We start from the raw sequence: 20444 nt of genomic DNA on the forward strand, positions 1-20444 counted from the left end.
ATCAGATTAAGTAGTCACATAACATGTAAAGAAAAATCAGTTTCTTTGAGCTTTCTATTTGACTGTAGCACTTTTTTTTTTGTAATTTTCTTTTAAAGAAACCTTGAAAGCATTAATAATAAAATACCTTGAAAGCTCGAAACTGTGGGGTTTTTTTATGATTGTTATTACTTCAAAATTATCTGAATCTCTAATTTTCTGGATTTTATATTAAAATATAACTCCAGTGAAAAGTTAATAATTAATAATTCTTTTTAAAATATCAGTATATTGTGATTCTCTTTACTGAGGCACCTAAGAAAACTCTCACTCAGAATAACTCACACTCCCATTTTATTGCTTATAACAAAGATTTCAATTAGCAGGAAGCTGCCTCAATTTTGTGATGCATTTTCTCAGTTAAAAATTGTATTTTAATTGTGAGCTTGCATTTTTTTATCTTTGGGAAAAAAACCCAAACAGTAACCTAATAAATAGCTTACATGGACATTGGGGACAGTTTTAATTGTCTTGATTCAGACCAAGGCATTTTCATTTGGTCTTGCCTATCTTTGGTGACACATTGATGTCAGACACTTAACCTGAAGATTGTCTTTTACTGTGTGGCCTGGTGGAGTCCTAATTTAAAACATTCATATCATCAATCAGAAGTTTATAAAATCACAAGCTTATTAAAGTACTCAGCAGGTGTCTAGGAGACAGTAGTCCCAAATCCTGTAGTGGCTGGGTGATGATGAGAGGTAAAGCACATACTGTTAACTGTGGATAGTAATCCTTGCATAAGGGGAACAAGAGTTCTATATCCTGCAGAATTGCTGGCTAGCTCTATCTGGAGCTAATCTTCCCATCTGCCAGGTGGTTTCACTGGAAAACCCCGGGTTCCAGTTTTCTTCCCCTTTTTGCAGGAAAAGACCGTGTCAGAGGACCCTGACTAAAACCGTGGTTCACTTTTATTCTTACCTTATGCATTGTTTGAGATATTCAATTAAAATAGGTTCCTAACCTGGCCAGAACAGTTGTGAGACCCAGAAGACAGAGCAATAGCCAGTCATGACTTTTTTTTTTTAATGCTGAGCAGCAATGAGCATGAACCCACTGTGACTTTATGACGAGCAATTCCTAACGCTTATGAATAATAAGTTGTTATTATAATAAATTATATTACTTATAATAATAAAATAAAAATAAAATGTCCAGAATTATAATAAAATATAATGCTGAAATATTCAGCATTATAATTTAATTTTCTCCTTCTAATCAAATGTCTCTGGCATACTGAATAGCAAGTAAAAAGTAACAATAGCTTACAAATTTTATCACTCTTAATTCTACCCTTTGATTGGCTCCATATCCAGTGATGAAAAATAAATGGCCTTGTTTAGGAGGAATGAATAAGAAAAAAATGAGGAAACTAGAGTGCTAGTGTGGCTTTTGCCCTGTGTAGCAAGTTAATTATACACTTGAGAAAGCATATGACATTGTCATGTTACACTGCATGCTTTTGTGTGTGCACAAAGCTGGATACAAATATGTGTGTATATTAGCATGCATATATGCTTTATGCAACAGTGCACTACCTCGTGCTCAGTACTTCCTGAATTTGTTCTTAAAGTCATTGGTTTTAAAGGATGAAAATGAAGATGGAGCATGGCCCAGTGGATTTTAATGTATAGACAGTTACTCTTGGTAAAAATAATTACTTAATTAAATGCTCTGGTGGACAGTGATTAAGGAAGGAAGTGGTAGATAAGTGATGAAAAGTGTATCAGTACAAAAGTTTCAGAAACTTAGAGAACATGGTAAAATAACTTTAGTGGGATTATATAGGCACTGCAGACTTCTGCATTACATGGTCTTACTGAGGCCTTCTGTTTCTTACTCTATTTTCCATGAAAGCTTTTCTGTCAGCGATGCAGTTTTCCATTGCACAAAACTAAACAGCCAAATCAATGCAACCCTCAGATGAAATAAAGTCACTTTTATGTTACAGTCAACTCTGTCTGAGCAGTCAGAACATAAATGTTCATAAAATGACAATCACCTTCTTATATACAGAGAGAATGGAGGATCTGCAGAAGTGAGCTTAGAAGTCCAGTGCACCATCCTGCATCTTCTGCTCTGCTGTCTGCACACCCTTCCTCAGGCTGGGCAGAGATGCAGACCCCAACAACCAGCTCTTCCTCCATTAACACTTCCATGCTATTATGGTATTGACATAACATGATCCTCCAGCACAAGATGGATCCATAGACAGTCAGTACACTTGGAAGACTTGTCTCATATCTACAGAAACTAAAGAGGAGTGCCTGGGGCTTTCAAACCTAGCTGAAATCCTTTCAGCTGCAATGCTCTGTAGAAATATGAAGTGAAGCTATGAGATACATCTTCATCTGTTGTATTCTGTTCATCTGTCTAGTGCAGAGAAGAAAAAATTCTTTGAGGGCTTAGACTAGAATTTTCTGTCTCTATATTCATGTTTAGACACCTAGAGTAACTAATCTTATTATAAGTGTTACTGAGCAGCAAACTAAAAATCACTGAATTATCTAAAAATAGCCACAACACTCTATTTAGGCTGAAATTAAAAATTATTAATTTTCTAAGTATATTGGTACAAATAAATCACAAAATATTTGTATTGAGACAGACCCTGAAAAGTGAATGTCAAAGAGGGTATATGGCTTTGGGATGCAGTGTTTTTGTTCAGCTCTGGGAAACAGAATTACTTATAGGCTGCTATTATGGCAAGGTGTTTTCAAATCTGATCATTTAATTCAGAGGTATGGCAGATCACAAGGGATCTGTACAGAAAAGAGATGTAACAAGAAAGGAACAGATACAAACAGGAGTTTTTTGCTGTACATGACATTCTAAATTAGAGTGGCAGAAGTCTCTGTCAATAAGATCAAAATGTGGGAAGAGAGATGAAAACACTCCTTTTACTGTTGTTTATTATAAACCAGGTAGGATTGTATTTGAACACTATTGGCAGAATGTTAAGAAGCAGTTACTCCTTTTCATTTCCTCTGGGAAAAGGGTATTGGAGCATTTGAAATTAGAAGAAATAAGTAGTTTCTGGATGATTTTAACATTCTTTTTCTGTTTACTATTAATGCCTCTATCACCTAACAGCAACTTTGTGACATGCTCCCATTTTTTCTTAAAGATAAGCATGAATACTTTAAGTTGAAATATTTAAAGTTAAAATATAGGAATTTTAGCAGACTATGGTTATTGTAGGATGACAGCTTAGTCATTCAAGAATTGTACTTTTTTCAGTGCCTGATGGTTTTGAGACAGGCATTTTTGATCTTTGATTTTTTTTTTGCACAGAGTGAAATATTGAGACACACTGGGGTCCTGTAAGAGCCCAGGAAATTTCCCCACTCACTGAGGAAGCTTCTTGAATAAATTATATGCTTGTTTCTCCTGCAGGTGTTTCTCATGTTCTGTTCTTAAGTGCAGCTTAGTGTTGCTGAGTGCAGTTGGTAGTTGCTGTGGTGATCCCACACGGAGCTGAAATTCAGTGGGAATAGGTGATCTGCAGGGGTCCCAGATTGTTTAAAGGATTTGGAATCCTTGGCTGGGTTCAGCTGGCAGAGTGTGTATGTGTGTGTGTCTGTGGGTATCTAGGAGCGAAAAAGGTGTCCAAGCTCCCCTTTGTATTGGTAAAACTCCTGTCAATACAGTTAATGCGGCTTGGAGAGCTGCTTGGCCACCCAAAGTTGTCTATTTCCAGATGTAATGAGTAACTCTTCTGACTTTGATCAGTTTGATTTGCTTTGACTGTGGTGGGAAATTAGACATCCAGATTGCAGGTACACACACAAATAGACACTTAAAATCTGAAGTGTCAGTCTCTGAGTCAAATCCCACCTACAGTGAGATATTGCTGACATTTTCACTTCATGAAAATTTGTTCCTGGCACTCTGCTGTGGAACTTGCATGTGTGGAATTACAAAATGCTTACACCTGGACAGGCTTATCAAATTCAGTGCTGCTGTGAATAAATCGAATACAGATTTTTAAAAACAATCTCATAAAAAGTTGAATACTGTGTTATTACTTCCATCCTTTTATAACCTCAAATTAGTGTCTTGCCTGCTGCCATTGTGTCTTCTCCCCTTTTTGCATGGCAACTTCTGACTTGCATTTCCTTTGATAGTTTTAGCTAAAACAGCTTTTCCTTGACTATCAAAGAGGAATTCAAATGCAGCAATAGTGTTTTCTATGAGATTAGTTTAACTGTTTCTGTACCACTGGAGATGAAATTTCCTCCTGTCAGATTACAATTTATCATGGGATGAGTTGCCTCAGAAGTGTCTGTAGCACTGGCTACTTTAGTTGAGGTGCTGTCTCTTACAGTAATTAAAGCAGGACATAACTTAAGCTCCTGCCTCTCAGTTACAATCTGGTGCTGGCACCTTGCAATCACTTTGGGTGCTCCTGCAAAGTATCTCAGTTCCCCAAAGCAGGAGGGAAGTTGTAATGTTGTACAACTGGCAGTGCTTTCATCCCTTCCTGGCTGTAGGTCTATGCTCCAGCCTCCCTTCCTCTGGTCAATCCAGTACAAAAAGCAAACTGCTTTGCACCCCTTCACACTGGATCTGCACAATCTGGCATTTTCCTCTTGGAGTTAAGTATTAATCCGCAGCTCAGTGCCTTCATGATCACTGGGAAGCCTAAAATCATACTGCATTACTACTTTTGTCCCCCCCCTTTTCTTCTTTGAACAGCTATATACAGTATCAAAAAATGAAGGCATGGGGTTTTTTTTGTGGTTGTATCTTGAAATACTTCCCTTTAGGTTCTTAAGGGTATAGGAAGGGATTATTTTTTAATATTCTATAGGAGCAAAGAGAATACAAATAAAATTGGTTGCAGATTTTGTGTTTCATGATATTTTATTTCTTATAGGAAAATTAGAAGCAGAAATGTTTGGGAAGAAAACAGCTAAAAAAGCCTGGGTAGGAAAATTGATGCTGTCTTAGATTACTAGAGGTTACTAGATGACTAAAAAAGTTGTTTCATGTTCAGAAAATGGCAAACTTTAACTAAAAGTCTTTCCTGGTTCAGCCACAAAATTAGCAGAGAAACTAGAATTTAAAACACAACTTGGAACAAAATTATAAAAGAGGAATCAAATGTTAATCAATATAAATAAGAAGTAAAAACTATGGAAAATGTATAGGGAAAGCCAGAAGCAGGAAATGAAAATTCTGTGGTTGGCAAGGCAAAGGACAATAAAAAGGTTTTAGTGTATTAATAGCAAAAGTCCTAATCATATAAGCCACTAGATGGAGATAGTAAGATTGTTACGAGTGATTTGAAAGCACCATAAGTGGTAAAAAAATATTTTTATCCTATATTTTGAAAAATGCTTGATGCAGTCTCCATGTAATGAGTGTGCGAAGGCACTTTCCAAAAGGCCTGGAGGAAAGAAAGGAAGATGTAAAGCAGCAGCTGCTTGGACTAAAGACTATTTAAAATATACAGTCCTGGACAATTTGCACACAAGAGTCCTAGATGATGTGTTGAGAAAATGTCAACACATTCTTTGATGCACCTTTTTGAAGGAAAACAAGAAAGAGCACTCAACAACTCAAAACCAAACAAGCAACAAAAAACCCCACCCAACAACCCACCATCCCTTCAAAAAAAAACCCCAAACAGACATTCCCACTTTAAAACATAGGCTGATACCTGTGCAATAATTGCTTTTTATAATTTGAAACTAAATTAAGTGATCTCTAATTAATAATGTAAGAAATTGTTATTTTAGTTTAATCAAACACAGTTAAAGCAGGCAGAATGAGTAGATGCATTTACTATATACTATTTTTTTACCTGAGACTTATAAGTTGATTGATAAAAATGATAATAGAAATAATAGAAGTGCATAGTTTTGGCCATTTGATGGTGTAATCAGAAATGAAAAATGCATCCATTCATAGATGAACAGATGTATCCTGTAAATCAGAGTGCAAAAATAAAAAAATCCTGAGTGTGAAATCTGTATAAAACTTTTTAGTACAACACCTGGATTTCTAAATCTATGTTTTTAAACATTGTAAGAATACAATGTCTGGAGTTGTGATAGTCTACAAGGTATGCTGCAAAATTGTAGAGGGTGTTGGAAGGATGGACAGAAAAAATGAAACATTAATTAATCATTCACCTCACAAGAAGTAGTGATGAATTGTCTGCTTGTGATATGCTCAAACCACACAGGTTAGAGAAATTGTTCTGAAAGCTGTACAGAAATAAAAGGGGAAAAGGGAGAAAGGGAGGATTATCTAGGTTGGATGTTGTGTTTTCATCAATTCCAGTTTTCATTTTTGAGTGAAAACAATTACATTTTGTGTGTGGATGTGTTTCAAAATATATTTGACATGCATTCAGACAAGCTTCTCAGTCTTGTTTGCTTTTAAGACCATATTTGGATTTAAAATCATTATCAATATACATAATAAAGAAGCTTCTGCACCAGTTGTGTATTCATTCACATTTATTAACTTAAATCTTGTCCCATGCTTAGGAGCAGAAGATGACAGGAGTGGGCATTTAGTGAACCAATTAGTAGCAACAGTGCCCAAAATGTGGGTTTGGTTTTATGTTGGCTGCATTCTACTTTTTTGTTTAATAACTGTCCATGCCTCTGGGAAGGAAATTCAGAAGAATATGACCTTTCAATTGCTACATGTTGTCTGCGTTCAAACTACAAAATACCAGAAGTAGTAGCTTTAAGCTTAGAAAAAAGCATATTGTTCTATTTATATTTCTTAAGCTGTGTATGTGGAAAATCCCAGTTGCTTAAAAAGAGCAGTGCTGTAAGTACTGTTACTGAACTGATAAAGTCTGCTTGGCAAAGCTTTGTAAAGCCTCTCAGAATCAAAGTGAGCCTGTTTACCCCTTGAAAATGCTTTTATAGGAGGTTCTGGTTAGCCATTTCCAATAGAGAAAGGAGCAGTTGATCAGATAGCAGCTAAACTAATGAAAAGCATCATGGAAGTGACAGGAAGATTAATTAAGTTCCTCCAGTTGTATTCACGTGTTGTGGTACAGAGTTCCTTCGGGTACTGCTGCAGTTAAATGGTATTCATGGTGACAAATATTGCACATTTCCAGAAGTGACACTTCTGAGTCAAGGGTAAAAAACACATTTGGTTGTTTTAGCCCGTGAAGAATGTTCAAAACCAAAGATGAGCCTCTGTGGTTGTTTAAAATATACAAATGTAACTTGCTCCTTCCCTTCTTATCCTTTAGTGTAACCTCAGGAGATTAGTAATAATGAATTGCAAAATCTGCATTATTGTGTAGTTTGTCTTAAACTGCTCCAGATGGCTTCAAAATAAAAACAAACCAAACTTCTAGCTGATGTACTTAGTATATTTGATTTGAGGCACAAAAATATGTGTGCTTGGAAACATTTTCAATTACTTTTGGAGGCATACAAAGCTGTGGCTTGTTTGCTGTTCTTTCTTTCTGCACTGTGGTCACTAATAGGAATGAAATAACTTTGATACATAAATTTCCAAATTATGTGGAAATTGTAGACCCACTTTTCTTTCAAGAATCTTTTAGTTTTGGGATGCATTTGATGAATTAATAGGCCAAGTGTGATTTGGGTTGTTTCTCCCATTTTATTTTCAGAAATGAATGTTTCCACAATAATTTTTTGTTCTTAATAGCTGTCTCTGTACAGTAGACAAAATTTATTTTAGGAAAATCTGGAAACCTCTGAGATGTAGGAAATCTTTTAGCCTACTACACATGTTGCATAGACTTAAAATGTTGTGTCGCTAGTGTATTTGTTGACTATTACTGCACTTCTGCCAGCCAAGAGTTCCTTGATCTGTTTCTGCATTTGCAAGTGATGATCTTCAGTCAGCGTCACTGACTGACATTCATCAAAGTCAGCTGGTAAGAGTTTGGGTATAAATCTAATATTAGTTATCTCCTGGGAGAGTTCAAGGCTGGAAGAGGGGTTTCCAGGAATCCTAGGGAGTTAACTGGGTGCATTAATATTAAATATTAATTAGTCTCTGCAACAGACTTGCCTGTGAGTGGCTTTAATACTTACTATGGAGGCATTGTGTAAATCAGTGGATAGATAAATACCAGTAGAAAGCACAGAACAGAGGAGCTACTTCATGAAGTTGGACCTTGATCTTGTCTCTTGATCAAGTCAGGTGTGGGGAATAACCTGTAGCTTTCCTAGCTTTCCTGGGTCTGGAGAAATGTAGGGTATGTGCTGTATTTCTGGGCCATGTGTGCTATGTACTTTTTGTTTATTCCAAGGAGGTGATGTCGTGTGGGCTGTTCTGCATTTTGAAAATCTGCCCTTTGTGGCAAAGCTTTTATCAAGGTGAGAAAAGGCATAAGAACTCAAGGTGGAGATGCTATTATGAAAAAAGAAACAGGTTGTTGGAAAAGAAGATTTCAGGGAGTAGAAGTTGCTTCTTTATTAGAAGTAAGAATGAGGGCTAGCTGGTTTAGAAGAAAGTAATACTTTTCTTGTTATGCTATGCTATTGTTGAATCACAGGAATTTGGGGATTTTGTTTTTATAAGTGAATCATGTATGGAAATATGATAATTTTGCTGTGGACCAGTATCTGTAGCAAAATTAAATGCTGGTTAACCTGTGCCGGCTTGTTGATGGTTGGAGAGTTTGCACCATGGGCTGACATCATGGACTAATTTGCTCATTCATTCTGCATGATCCTGCATGTACAGGCTGGGTCTACTCAAATCTCCAGGCACACATAACTGTTTGCTGCTCCTGACTGTACTTCCCCACAGCTGTTCTCAGCAGAATCCTCAATGCTTGCATTAAAACACCAGCCATTTGCAATTACTAAACTAAACCTTGCTTTCACTGACAGTGACAATATCCCACTCAGGGAATAAAATTTATTTTTTCTTCCTTGCTTGAAACCCTATTTCTTTTTGCAGCTTATTAATGTTGTATGTGTGTAAGTGAAAGCAGAGTTTGTCATAGAGTATGTGAATTTGGGCTGTGAAAGCTTTCCAGTGATTTTTGCCTCCTACCTTGCATTTCTGTAGTTGAAATGAAAAGAAATTGAAGTTCTTGTTTCAGATTCTTTGTTTACTTTAATTGCATACTTACTCTCAGAACACAAATATGATGCAATAAGGAGGAGGGAGGTTGTCCTTCTTGTTTTGCATCCTACAGGGTAAAACAAAACTGGAGGTAACATTCAGAGCCAAGTAGTGAAGTACATGTCTGTCAGAACACGTGGCACTTTGGTGTTTACATTGCCTGAGGATCTGACCTGCCATCAGACACCACCGAACTGGTACAGGTATTGCAGCACAACAGCATTTCAAAAAGGGATGTTTAAAGGCAGTGTGGTCCTTACTTGAGCACTAATAACATATATACACAGACATAAGCTTTCTGTTCCTGTGGCATGAATCAGGAGACATGTTAGCTTGATGGAACGTTGAGGTAGCCTACATCTTGCAGAGTTTGACTCCTGGCAAGCATGGTCCTTACTTGAGCACTAATAACATATATACACAGACATAAGCTTTCTGTTCCTGTGGCATGAATCAGGAGACATGTTAGCTTGATGGAACGTTGAGGTAGCCTACATCTTGCAGAGTTTGACTCCTGGCAGAGTAACCCCAATCCTTTTTTTTTCTGTGATAGAGTAAATGCAGCTTAACAGGCAAATGCTTTGCCTGGGTGCAGACTGTCTTAAAGGACGTCATGCAGTGCCTCTGCAAAAGCACTTCAGAGCTGGAAAAGGAGCTGAAGGATTTCACAGAGAATTGATTCTCTGAGCTTTTACCCTCCGTGAAGGGAGAGGAGGGAATGCTTATGCTGCAGAAGGCTCCTGATAGTAGCTTATACCTACTGCTCAGGGAACATTAGAGTGTTTCAACTGAGATATATTAAACCAGTCTTTGAGGATGGTATTTTCCCTTTTAGCGAGGTGTCCTTCCCTGTGTTTTAGAAGCAAGTGAGCATTGTAATGATGAAATAAAGAAAAGGAATGTGCTTTGAATACCCTGTTACTTGCTGTCCACACTGTGTAGTTGTAACATAGGCCATGATTTCTAGACAGCTTTTTTTTTTTTCTGCAGGGATTTTTAGACCGCATTTCTTCACTGTGATTTATGATCTGCTTAATGTACGTTGTTGGTCAGACTGACCCACACAAGAAGATCTGATCTTCCTCCCCTGTGCACTGTGGCCTCAAAGTGCACTCCTGCACTGTGTGCTTTTCAGCTGTGAAACAAAACTTATTTTTGGAGTTTATGTGTACCACGGATCTCTCGTTTCAGGTCTTGCCTCTTGCTAGGGGCAGTTGAAATAAGAAAGGGCACTGAGAAAAGCTAGGTATCAGAAATGAATAGCTGTGGGACTACCAGTGAGGACTGAAATTGGTGCCCCAGTTCCCCATCAGTGTTTAATCTCAGTAACATTCATACAGGTGGCATGAAACCTCGTGAGGGCAATGCTGTAGAGGACTCTTGCTGAGAGATGCATAGCAGCACTGTACACCAGGGCTCTTACCTCTGCTGCTGCAACTGGAGCGTTCCTTGGCTGCTGTGCTGCCACAATAATTTTGCCCAAAGTGATTGGACCTCATGAAATAGTAGTTATTGTGTGGTGGTTTTACAAATAAGAAGAGGAGCTTTAAATGAATTATACCTGTCATCCTCTTTCCTGTAGAATGAAAGCATTCATCCCATTACATCCTATTATAATGAAATAAACGCTTCAGCATACTGTCCATTACTTTTTACCTTTATTTAGTATAAGTGTATTATCACTGATACATGCCAGACTGACAGCAGGAAACCAATGGCCTCTATTGATTCAGAGAAGAGACATGTGTGCACAGATACAGACCACATTGTCTTCACCACACTGCCACACTGGCGTGTTGTCGGCTCCATCCCAAGGCACTGCCATGTACATAGTGGACTGGAATCTGGTGTGTCTTTGGTCTCGCTTCCTCTGAAGCTGCTACTGGTTTATGTAGCATCAGGGATCCTGTGGGGACCTATTTACAACAAACTTAGGACCACTCCAATATTGAACAATAAAATACCTACCAGCTGCTAATGACTTATCAGCCTGGGCCAGAAAGCAACTAGAGTGGAGACCTGGAGGGCGAAAGGTTATAAACTCTGTTGCAGATCCTCATTGTTGTGTGCCTCCTATCCTCATGCTTTGTTATTCAGGTGAAGAAATTGTAGTTTAGAAAATCGGTTCAGCTATATAGAAATTGAACTACCTATTTGGCAGTTGCTTTTTTAAAAATAGAAACAGACTTGATTTTATCCAATGTTTGGATTGAAATTATTTATTGAAGTGGAACTATTGATTAAAAAAAAAAGTCTAAGGGGTACATGATCTTGCAAAACGCCAGCATCTTTTTCTTCTATTGAAGTTGGGGTATTGGAGCATTCAAAGCTTCTGGAGCCTGCCCTTCAAAGAAAAATACACTAACAATATACGCTTTGTCTTTCCCATCTATTATGTAATTGAGCACGTTATGTCACTAAACGCGTTGACTGCCAAGAAAAAAAAAAAAAGCCTGTATAATTTTAGAAGGGCTTTTTTTTTTTTTTTTTTTTTGTGCAAACCAGAGTTAGGTTAACCAGGATATAAGAGCACGTCGTTGCAAGCTCGAAACGAAAAGATCTGTTTGTAGTACTCTTAGTCCTGATGTCACAGGCACAGCAAGGACATCAGAAGGAGGAGTCAGATTACAGTAAGAATGGGCAGTGCAGCATGCAGCCGGAGTAAATGCTAAATCAGACAGGGATTGTATCAGGGATAAGACTGCCTGCAAAGCGCTCATCCTGAGGAGGCACACTGCTCCCTCACGCTTCTCGTGCTGGGAAATTTCCACATAATGTAGAATGAAAGAGCTCTGTTTTACATGTCAGTCCTGTGCAGGAGCTAATGCTGAATACACAGCCGTGGGATCCTGACTGCATGATTAATGAGAAACATAATGTATTTTGGTAAGTGTTAACCGTGATGTAATTCTGCTTCTGCTCACATTATCAATAGAAGTGATTATTACAGATTTCGGATTCAAGAACATTTTGTGCTGGCACGCACCTAAAACTGACAACTGGGGAATCCTGCCGGCTGTGCAGTTTGAAAGGATTCCATTGTCTGGGAAATTTTCTGTTTGAGTGGGCTACTGCGTAGTTCTAGCGGTTTGAAAAACAAGCTAGATAAGATGAACTCCTGCTAGGTTTGTTTTAAATGAACTTGTGTTTCATCTGCTGAGAGGGGATGAGAAATGCTTGTGAGGCATGGGAAGTTTTAGACCAACTTAATGTAATAGACGAGCTGCTGCTGCACTGTCAGTGCTGGGGAGGCACAGAGAACCTCAGTATTTCATTCAGCTTTTAGTTTGAAGAATTCCAAGGTACAAAGGGGAAACAATGTTTTATTTGCAGTGCTGCGATTGCCGAGTGCTCCGCATTGTGCACATCACCGGTGTGGAGGTGGCTCCTAGCATGCCACAAAATGCATATTATTTTAAGCCTTTAGGGGTCTTGGAGCTGTTAAATATTTGTGCAGAGTTCAGTTTTGTTGCTTGACAGAAATCTTCCTTCGGCTTACAGCTGAGCTGGCTGCATACCCTAAAAACATGCTGGAGTGTAGAGCTATGTCTGAGCAATGTAGTGCTGCAGTACTGGGCTGGGATGTACGATTGTAATAGAATGCTGCAAGTTAGTGCTGTTAAAGAGCAAAGAAAAATAAAATAGAGAATTTGGTGGTGTGATGGAAAAATGCTATTCTTGACTACTTGAAATCTCATCTAGTGTCACTGTTAATTTATAGCAGCATAGTACTTAGAATGAAGAGAGAGCAGGGACTTGAAGGATTTCTGGGACATTCAGCAGCTTTCTCAGTTTCATTAAATATTGAATCAGGAGTTCGCTTCAAGCTTTAAGGGAAGAACTTCTGTAATATTCTCAACTCTGTCCAAAAATTACTATGCTTTGTGCCAGACTAAGCACTATCTTATTATTTTCATAAAATTAAAGACTCTGTGTGTGTGATTTGTCTTTAACAGTGAAATACATCAATTATAAAAGCTGATATATTTATATGTAAACTGTCCTAGCAGAAAAAAATATATTCATTGGCTGAGTTGTCAGAACTGTTCAGTGACCCTTTCAAAGATAAATTTTCAATATTTCAGGTTTACTACCTTTCAAAAGACTGAGGAAAAATAGGCAATTAGTATGGTTTTAGGTTTGAGTAATTTGGATTAAGTCATTTAAAAAGCCAGGTTAATTTGCTATTCATTTATTTCCAGTATTTTTCCACCTTTAAGAGCATTGCAAGTGCAAGATACGTTGTTTTTTTGGTTGGTTGACTTTTTTTAACAATCAGTTTTTCTTGTGTGGGATTAGAAGTTGCAGTTTTCTGAAGTTATAGAGTTAGGGTATTAGGTATATGTTAGCTGCATGGTATTTAATTTTAATTTTTTTTTCCCTGTCTGTGATTTTCAGAAGCATGTAATGATGATCAAACTTTTTTGGTGTAACTTTGAAAAAATAAAAATCACTATATCATATGCTTATTTGTTTTCTGGTACAACACAAGTTTTTAAGTGGAAAAAACTGTGCTTTGTAGGAAATTTCATACTGAGAGCAGCGCTGAAAGTTTCTGCTAGGCAGGTTCTCTGTCTGCTGTGTTCAGTCTGAAGTTTCCTTCAATATTAAGTTTTAAATGAACATTCTTGTTCCTGTCTTTTGCATAAGATTGCCTGAGCTGGGGAGGGAGGTTAATATTTACCTGTGGTTATTCTGGGTATTTTCTTGTTATTTTTGGGTATTTTCTTGCACTGTCAGTGAGAAGCAAGAACATCTGTAATCTCACCTGTCCCTGTTACTGCACAAAGCAGTATTGCACTGAGCCAGATGAAAGCTTGACTGCGTGCATCGCGCACCTACTTTGATTTCAAATGGCTACAGCCATCACATAGACAATATTGGATTTTCTTTTTCCTAAGGGAAAAAAATATACTTTTCTTTAAATATTAATAAAGAATGCTCAAGGTTTTTTTGGGGGAGTTGGATTTGTTGGTTTTTTTTAATCCATACGTGCAACCATTGGACCACATAAGTATAGGAAGGCAAGAGAAGGAAAGCATTTTTCTGTATGTTTCTATGCATCTTGTTTGCTTTTCTGGGCCTTCTTGTTGAATTGCTGCTGATGTGAGGTGACATAGTGGCAACGTGTATGTGCAGCATTAAGGTTGAAGTAAATACCGAAAATTACCATGGAAAGTAAGACCTAACCCTCTGACAGTATTATTGTTATGGAGGAAGTGTTAATGGATGAAGGGAATTTTTTTAACTATCAGAGAGAGAAGTTGCTAAATTCAGGAATTTGTCATCATGTTTCTCTCTCTCTTTAAAGCTGTATCCTCCAATAAGATATTCTACCTTTATCTTACATCCTACTATGTGTATTTTACTTTTTGAACTGATCCTTGAAATAATTAAGCTCATTGTAACCCTTCTAAATACATGAGCCGTTCTTTTACAATGCAACTGAATTGTGATGTAGTTGTTTTAAGAACTGCTAATTTTCACTCACCGTGCTGTGCTTTTGAGTTTGTTGTTTTGTCACCGTGGATACATTTGTTACTTATTGTATTGATTTTGCATTCATCATTTCAAGTTGAATAGGAATATGGGATTGTAATAATAATAGTAATAAAAATCCTACAAAATGATGTAGTGTGTTTATGGAGTAAGCCAAAAGCCAATGAAAATAATACATTTCTGTTAAGTGTTATCATACGGAGACGTTTTGTACTTAAGAACATACATACGTACCTCAGAGTAACTTTTGCCTGTATTTATCGCCAAGTTAATAATTTAGCATAAGATAAAAGTCAGCTGTGAGCATTCTCAGCCGTTCCGAGAGGAGGAATGGTGGGTGGCTCTCAGTGCCACAGTGCTGATGAGGGGCAGCCTCCCCTGGTCCTGCTCAGCGTGAGGGCTCTGCTGTGGCTAGTGGCCAGAGCTGCACCTCTACCTTAAAAGGCCCCACTGGCCACTGTCACCTTGGCTTGGCCACCTCGCCATGACTGCGCCTTCCCGGGCCTGGCAGCGCGGGAACTGCCTTGTCCTGGAGGGCAGTGGCCCTGCGGCCACCCCTGGGGCTGGGGTGGCTGGTGTGGTTGGGGCAGGTGGGAAGTGCTCTTGGCCAGGGGAAGGGGCAGAGCTGCTGCTGTGTGTCCTGCACCGCTCCACGCAGCACGGCGTGGAGCCGGAGGGAGCGCCGCAGTGATATTGCGGTTCTGGGACAGTGAGCACTGGTCCTGAGGGCTCGAGGAGCCTGGCTGGAACCGAGTGCAAAGTGAATCCTTCACCCCCTGCACCAAAAAAAAAATCACTGCCCCCATACTTTGGCCTTGCTGAAGAAGCACAACCTAAAGAAATTCTAAAATTAGAATTTACAAAGAAAAGGGAGAGGGAAAAAGGAGAATATTGTACCTTTCTTTTTCTTTCTTTTCCCCCCTTCCATCCCTGCCTCCTCTTAACCTATTACTGTTTTAAGTGTCTTCCATTCTCAATGTTTCATATTATACAGGAAATTAATATATGGACATGAAAATTACTACATATTAAGGGAAGAAAACAAATAACTTTACCTGAAAATGCCATAACATTTCTGTTTGTATGGTGGCTGTTTTAATCTTTAGGGTTTTGTTTTTCAATTAATGTTGCAGAATGTAGTAGTTCATCTGCATACATGCTACTATTCTGAATATCACTTTTTATTTCTGGAACACTTTCTTTAAGAGATTCATGCTGGATGAGTCATGGAATAAAAAGAATACTTCCCCCCCCACGCCCCGAGTCTCATCACCTCTTTAAAGAAAACACACATTGTACAAGCCAACTGGCCAACTGCTGAAACAGGGGTGGTTTTTTTTTTTGTTTCAATAAAAATATTTGGTTGTTACTGGTTTGTTTTTAGGAGGTTATATTTCCTTCCAGGTTAGACACTGTGGAGGCCTTTAGTACTGTTTCTGTTTTCATTTAAGTCAGGATGAATTGGTGTTGATAAGGCTGTTCTTTTAAAACGTTTTGAGAAGCACAGATACTGGATTACTAACTGTGTTTTATCATCAGCCATCTGCAATAAGAAAGTGTAGTTAATATATAATGGATGCTGTGTGTGACAGAAGAATTCAGCTGAGCAAGCCAATGTATAGGATCTTGAAAACTGCAGGAGCCTGATGTTTATATTTGGAGCATTACAGCCTCCTGGGCAGTGAAGTTCATATCTTGAAGCACTGAATAATCATTAACGCATGTATACATAATAACAATTAAAAAAAAATCCTGTTTGAACTTACAGAAACTGCTCTGTGCTAGATTGCACCCTTTTAGTTTCTGTTACAGAAATTGTTCATTTGAAATACCTCAAAATATATCCAGTATTTTGTCTTAAATAAAAGGTCCTTTTGCCATTTCACAGACAAAAAAAAAAGTCATTCCATATGTGGCTTTTCTTGTGGGTGACAGAATTGCTCCAAACCCCAAATTGGAATCAGTGGCTTCCTGCTTCATTAGAGAAGATTAGATCACAGTTGCTTCAGCTGAAGTTCCTTTAACAAAGTGTGTGTGCGCTCACGTGCTCATGTGAATGTGTGTCTGTGCATATTTTAACTGGGATGATTGTAGAGTGTAATCCTGCATTCCTTCCCAACAAATGTCTTTCTTCTCTTAAGAAATGAAATTAAGGAGAAATGAGATTTTTAAAATTTTCATTGTGATAGCATATGTCCGTTTTCTTTTTTTTTTTCTAAAAGGCAACACATAAATTTTTACAAAGTATTTTGAAATAATGAGAGCCTTTGACTGTATTTATATTAGAGTCATATGGCTGATACGTCTCTGTGCCTGTGTGCAAATATCCTTCCATGTTATTTTGATTTTGTTTTATAAGCTAGTGGCAATTCTAGAAATTCTTGCAATTACAAAAATGTTAATCGGGTTACAGGAAACCGTTTAAAGATTTTGCTTCTCATTGCACTAACATGGTGCTATTTGTAAAAGGAGAAATATATTTGGACTGGGAAAAGGAAATATTTCAATTTGCCATTAGATCATGAAAAGTTCTTGAAATACAATAGAGGTCATAAGGGCTTCCATTTTTAAAAAGGAGATATTACATGTAATATACTGTTAAGATTAGTTTTGCAGCTGAAATTGCATAGATGATTGGTAACATTCAGAGAAAATCCAGCAAAAGAGAGAAATACCAAAGCTTGAAGTGGCCAAGATTGCACTTGAATTAAATTGCTGGGCATGAAAGTGGAAAGAAGCTTTCCTCTATTGTAGGGCTCAGTCATTATATGGCAACACCACATTCTGTAGGTCAGCCCGTATGCTCAGTTATTTTAGCAACACATCTTTGAGAAATCTACTTAGGGGTGAAAAATCTAATACACGAAGCTGCATTACTGACTCATATGCTCATAAGCTTAGACCTTCTTGCTCATTTTGTTGACCACTTCTTTCAGCTCATCAGTCTCATGCTCACGATCATGTTCCTCGTAGACATTTTTTTTTTTTCTGTGTACATATTCACCATAAAGAGTTACTGCAATCCTAAGCATGGTATGACAGTTAAAGTCATTGGCTAGGGTCTGGATCAAATGTAAAATATGAGAAGACAACCATAATTTCAGATTGGAATTGTAAGGGAGGCTCTTATGAAAGTTCAATTACTATACATACTTGCCTCTTGGTAAGAATACAGTGATTATTATTGTGTGATAATACAGTTCTGTCTCTTTTGATGCTTAAAATAATACCCATTATAAATTTCTTTGGGTTTGAAAAACTGGAAAGACATCTTGAGTCCTTATCTGGTGTGTAAACAAAAATACTTTTTCTTCCTCTGTGGTTTTTTTTCTCTTTTTTTCCTTATTTCCTTTCCTATATCTCTTTTAAAAAGGTGGAGTTAGATCAATCTATTTATATATTTTTATACCTCTGCTAGCTGTCTGAACCAGTTGTTTGGAAATCATGAGAAATTCTTTCATCACTATGAGATGAGGTCTTTTACCAAGCCAACTAATTTACTCTATTTTGTAGTCCCTGCAGGTTTCAGAATTTAAAACCATAATGTAACACTTGCTTTTCAAGTAAAGCTTGAAAAGCTCCTGGGGTTTGATAATATATAGTATCTTCATCTCTGAGGCAGTTACAGGAGATACAAAAATGAGATTGACTGTGTCTGCTAACTCTGGGCATGGCTGTTTGAAATTTTAGCATATGCTTAGGGTCTCAAAGGGCTCTGGCTCATACTGGTAGTATTTATACTGTGTGCTGTTTTATGTGTTTTCTGTATTACAATGCATACCAGCAGACTCTTCCCCAATTCTCTCTATCAGAAGACAAGATGGAAGCTAAAAAGCAGGTTTATGCTAAAAAACCTCCTCTGAATATTAAAACTTCTTTCTTGAGAACAAAAGAAGAAAGCTAGGCTTAATTTTCTCTTTGAGTATTACTTCATAGTGGTTCTCTCATTTATTTACTTTATGCTGTAATTGAAAAAGCAGATGGACAATTCTTTCAAATGAAAGCAATGAAAATTTTCTCAGCTTCTTTTGTTCTTGTTGACCTTGTTTACTCAGTTTGTTTACTATGGAGTGTAGTAAGTTATGAAGATAGAGGGAGATAATGATTGTGTTTTCCAATATTACTACCCATCATTGCACTAAGGATCAATACTAAATGAAAAAAAAAAAAAAAAACCCCACAGAAAATCAAGTCAAAAAAACACAGTACCTTGACCAGATCTGCAACTGTGAATGCAAAGGGAAGGAGCAGGTGGAGAGGAAGGCGGTCTTGGCACTGCAAGGAATATCAGTGCTCTTTTTGCTAAGCCAAGTCATTTTTCAGTAGTGACCTGAGGGTCTACTGTCTCTATAGTACAATGTTTAGCAAATTAGGTTTTTCTTGCTGGTATTTACCTGTGATAGCAAATCCACTCACCTCCTGTCAAAACCAGCAATGTAACAGGTGCATTCAGTTTGCCAGATATGTGACTATTATGTAGCAAGCACACTGTTTCTCTGTTTTTCTATTATTGCTGGTAACTTGCGCTGCTGTAAGCAGCAAATTTTTCAACAGTGGAAGTTGCATGACTTGTCTGCTTTTAGGTAGTATAGAAAAAAGTAATAGCTTTGCAGACATACGCCAAACTTTACATAATCTCCTATTTAACTTTGCAATGTCTGTTTGTAAAGGACAAATTCGAACAAGCCAAACAGGCCATAAAAAGTTGTGTATGCATATGTAAGGATATATTTAAATCCTTTTGCTTTTTGTCTCCTTCTGACTGAGAGCATGGTAGCCACATGAACATGGGTACTATAAAGCCACTGAACTGTATTATTTCTAGTATCCTTACAAGATTTCAGCACTCAAGACATGATGTAATCATTTACAAACATTTGTCTCGCCAATCCTGACCACAGTCTGTCTGCCGTGTAAAACTGGTTGTTTGGTCCTCCTTTCCACATGCAGTGCTAGGGCAGTTGCAACAGCCTCCTAATAACACATTTAGATACTTAGGCTTAAATCTTAGTAGCCCTGAGTACATAGAAATTGCACTTGTGTACATGGTATGATTTGTCTCTCCCCATTATTTCTTCATTAAAGCAGGTTTCAAAATAACAGCTCTTTTTTTTTTTTTCAGTTGGGTTGAGGTAAAAATTTTCATTATATTTATAAACTCCTAATAGTTTTTTCCGTTTTTTCTTTTTTTTTTCCCTCCCAATCATTTGCAGTATTTTTGTAGAACATAAAATATATATTCCTACATAGGTATAGCTGGCAATCCTACTTACTAAATGCTAGTTAGTACCCCAACTGTATTAACATTTAGCTGTACACACTCTAATAATGTATGCAATAGGTTACCTGCATGAAAACATGCAGGTTTTCAAGGCTGAAAGAATCAGTGGCCCTAAAGAGGGACATTACTACACACATATCTCCACAGATGAGTTCCTTCACGTGAATGAACTTACTGAATGCAAAAAGCAAACAGAGAAAGGCTGAAAACACATTAAAAAACAATCAAAGCAGCCCTACAAATCTTTCTAGCACTGTAGATACAATCAAAATGTGATTGTGAAAAGACTTAGAGTGTGTGAAATGCGTGTAGACTCTGCTGGCAGAGAAAGGCAGGCAGCAGATAAAGTGGGGTGGCCTGCTGGTGCTGCAGCAAAATGGTACCGGCAGCGTCACCCTCCACAAACACTCCAAGATGACTAAAGAAAACTGCTCTGTTTTGCCATTAATTTGAAGCAGAATTGTCATCACATGCTATCATAAACAGACAGGGAAGGAAAAAAAATAGTCTGAAATTAATATTCTGAAGACCATGAATG

The 20444-nt window shown here is 37.6% G+C and overlaps 1 protein-coding gene across 5 annotated transcripts in view; it reads left to right on the plus strand.

Moving 5' to 3' along the window:
* ZNF385D (zinc finger protein 385D) overlaps positions 1–20444 on the plus strand; it is a 412422-nt gene that overhangs the window by 242212 nt on the left and 149766 nt on the right. Inside the window, exon 1 of one of the 5 annotated variants that reach the window (XM_039713037.1) lies at positions 11736–12012. The exons of the other annotated variants lie outside the window; for them this stretch is intronic. Within the exon in view, the coding sequence (XP_039568971.1) occupies positions 11991–12012 (22 nt within the window). The 5' untranslated portion in view covers positions 11736–11990. Of the gene's footprint in view, positions 1–11735; positions 12013–20444 lie in introns of those variants that run through there. 5 annotated transcript variants of the gene reach the window in all.

Source organism: Passer montanus, unplaced genomic scaffold (genome assembly GCF_014805655.1).
Source record: "Passer montanus isolate IOZ18808 unplaced genomic scaffold, ASM1480565v1 scaffold10, whole genome shotgun sequence".
Taxonomy (NCBI): Eukaryota; Metazoa; Chordata; class Aves; order Passeriformes; family Passeridae; genus Passer; species Passer montanus.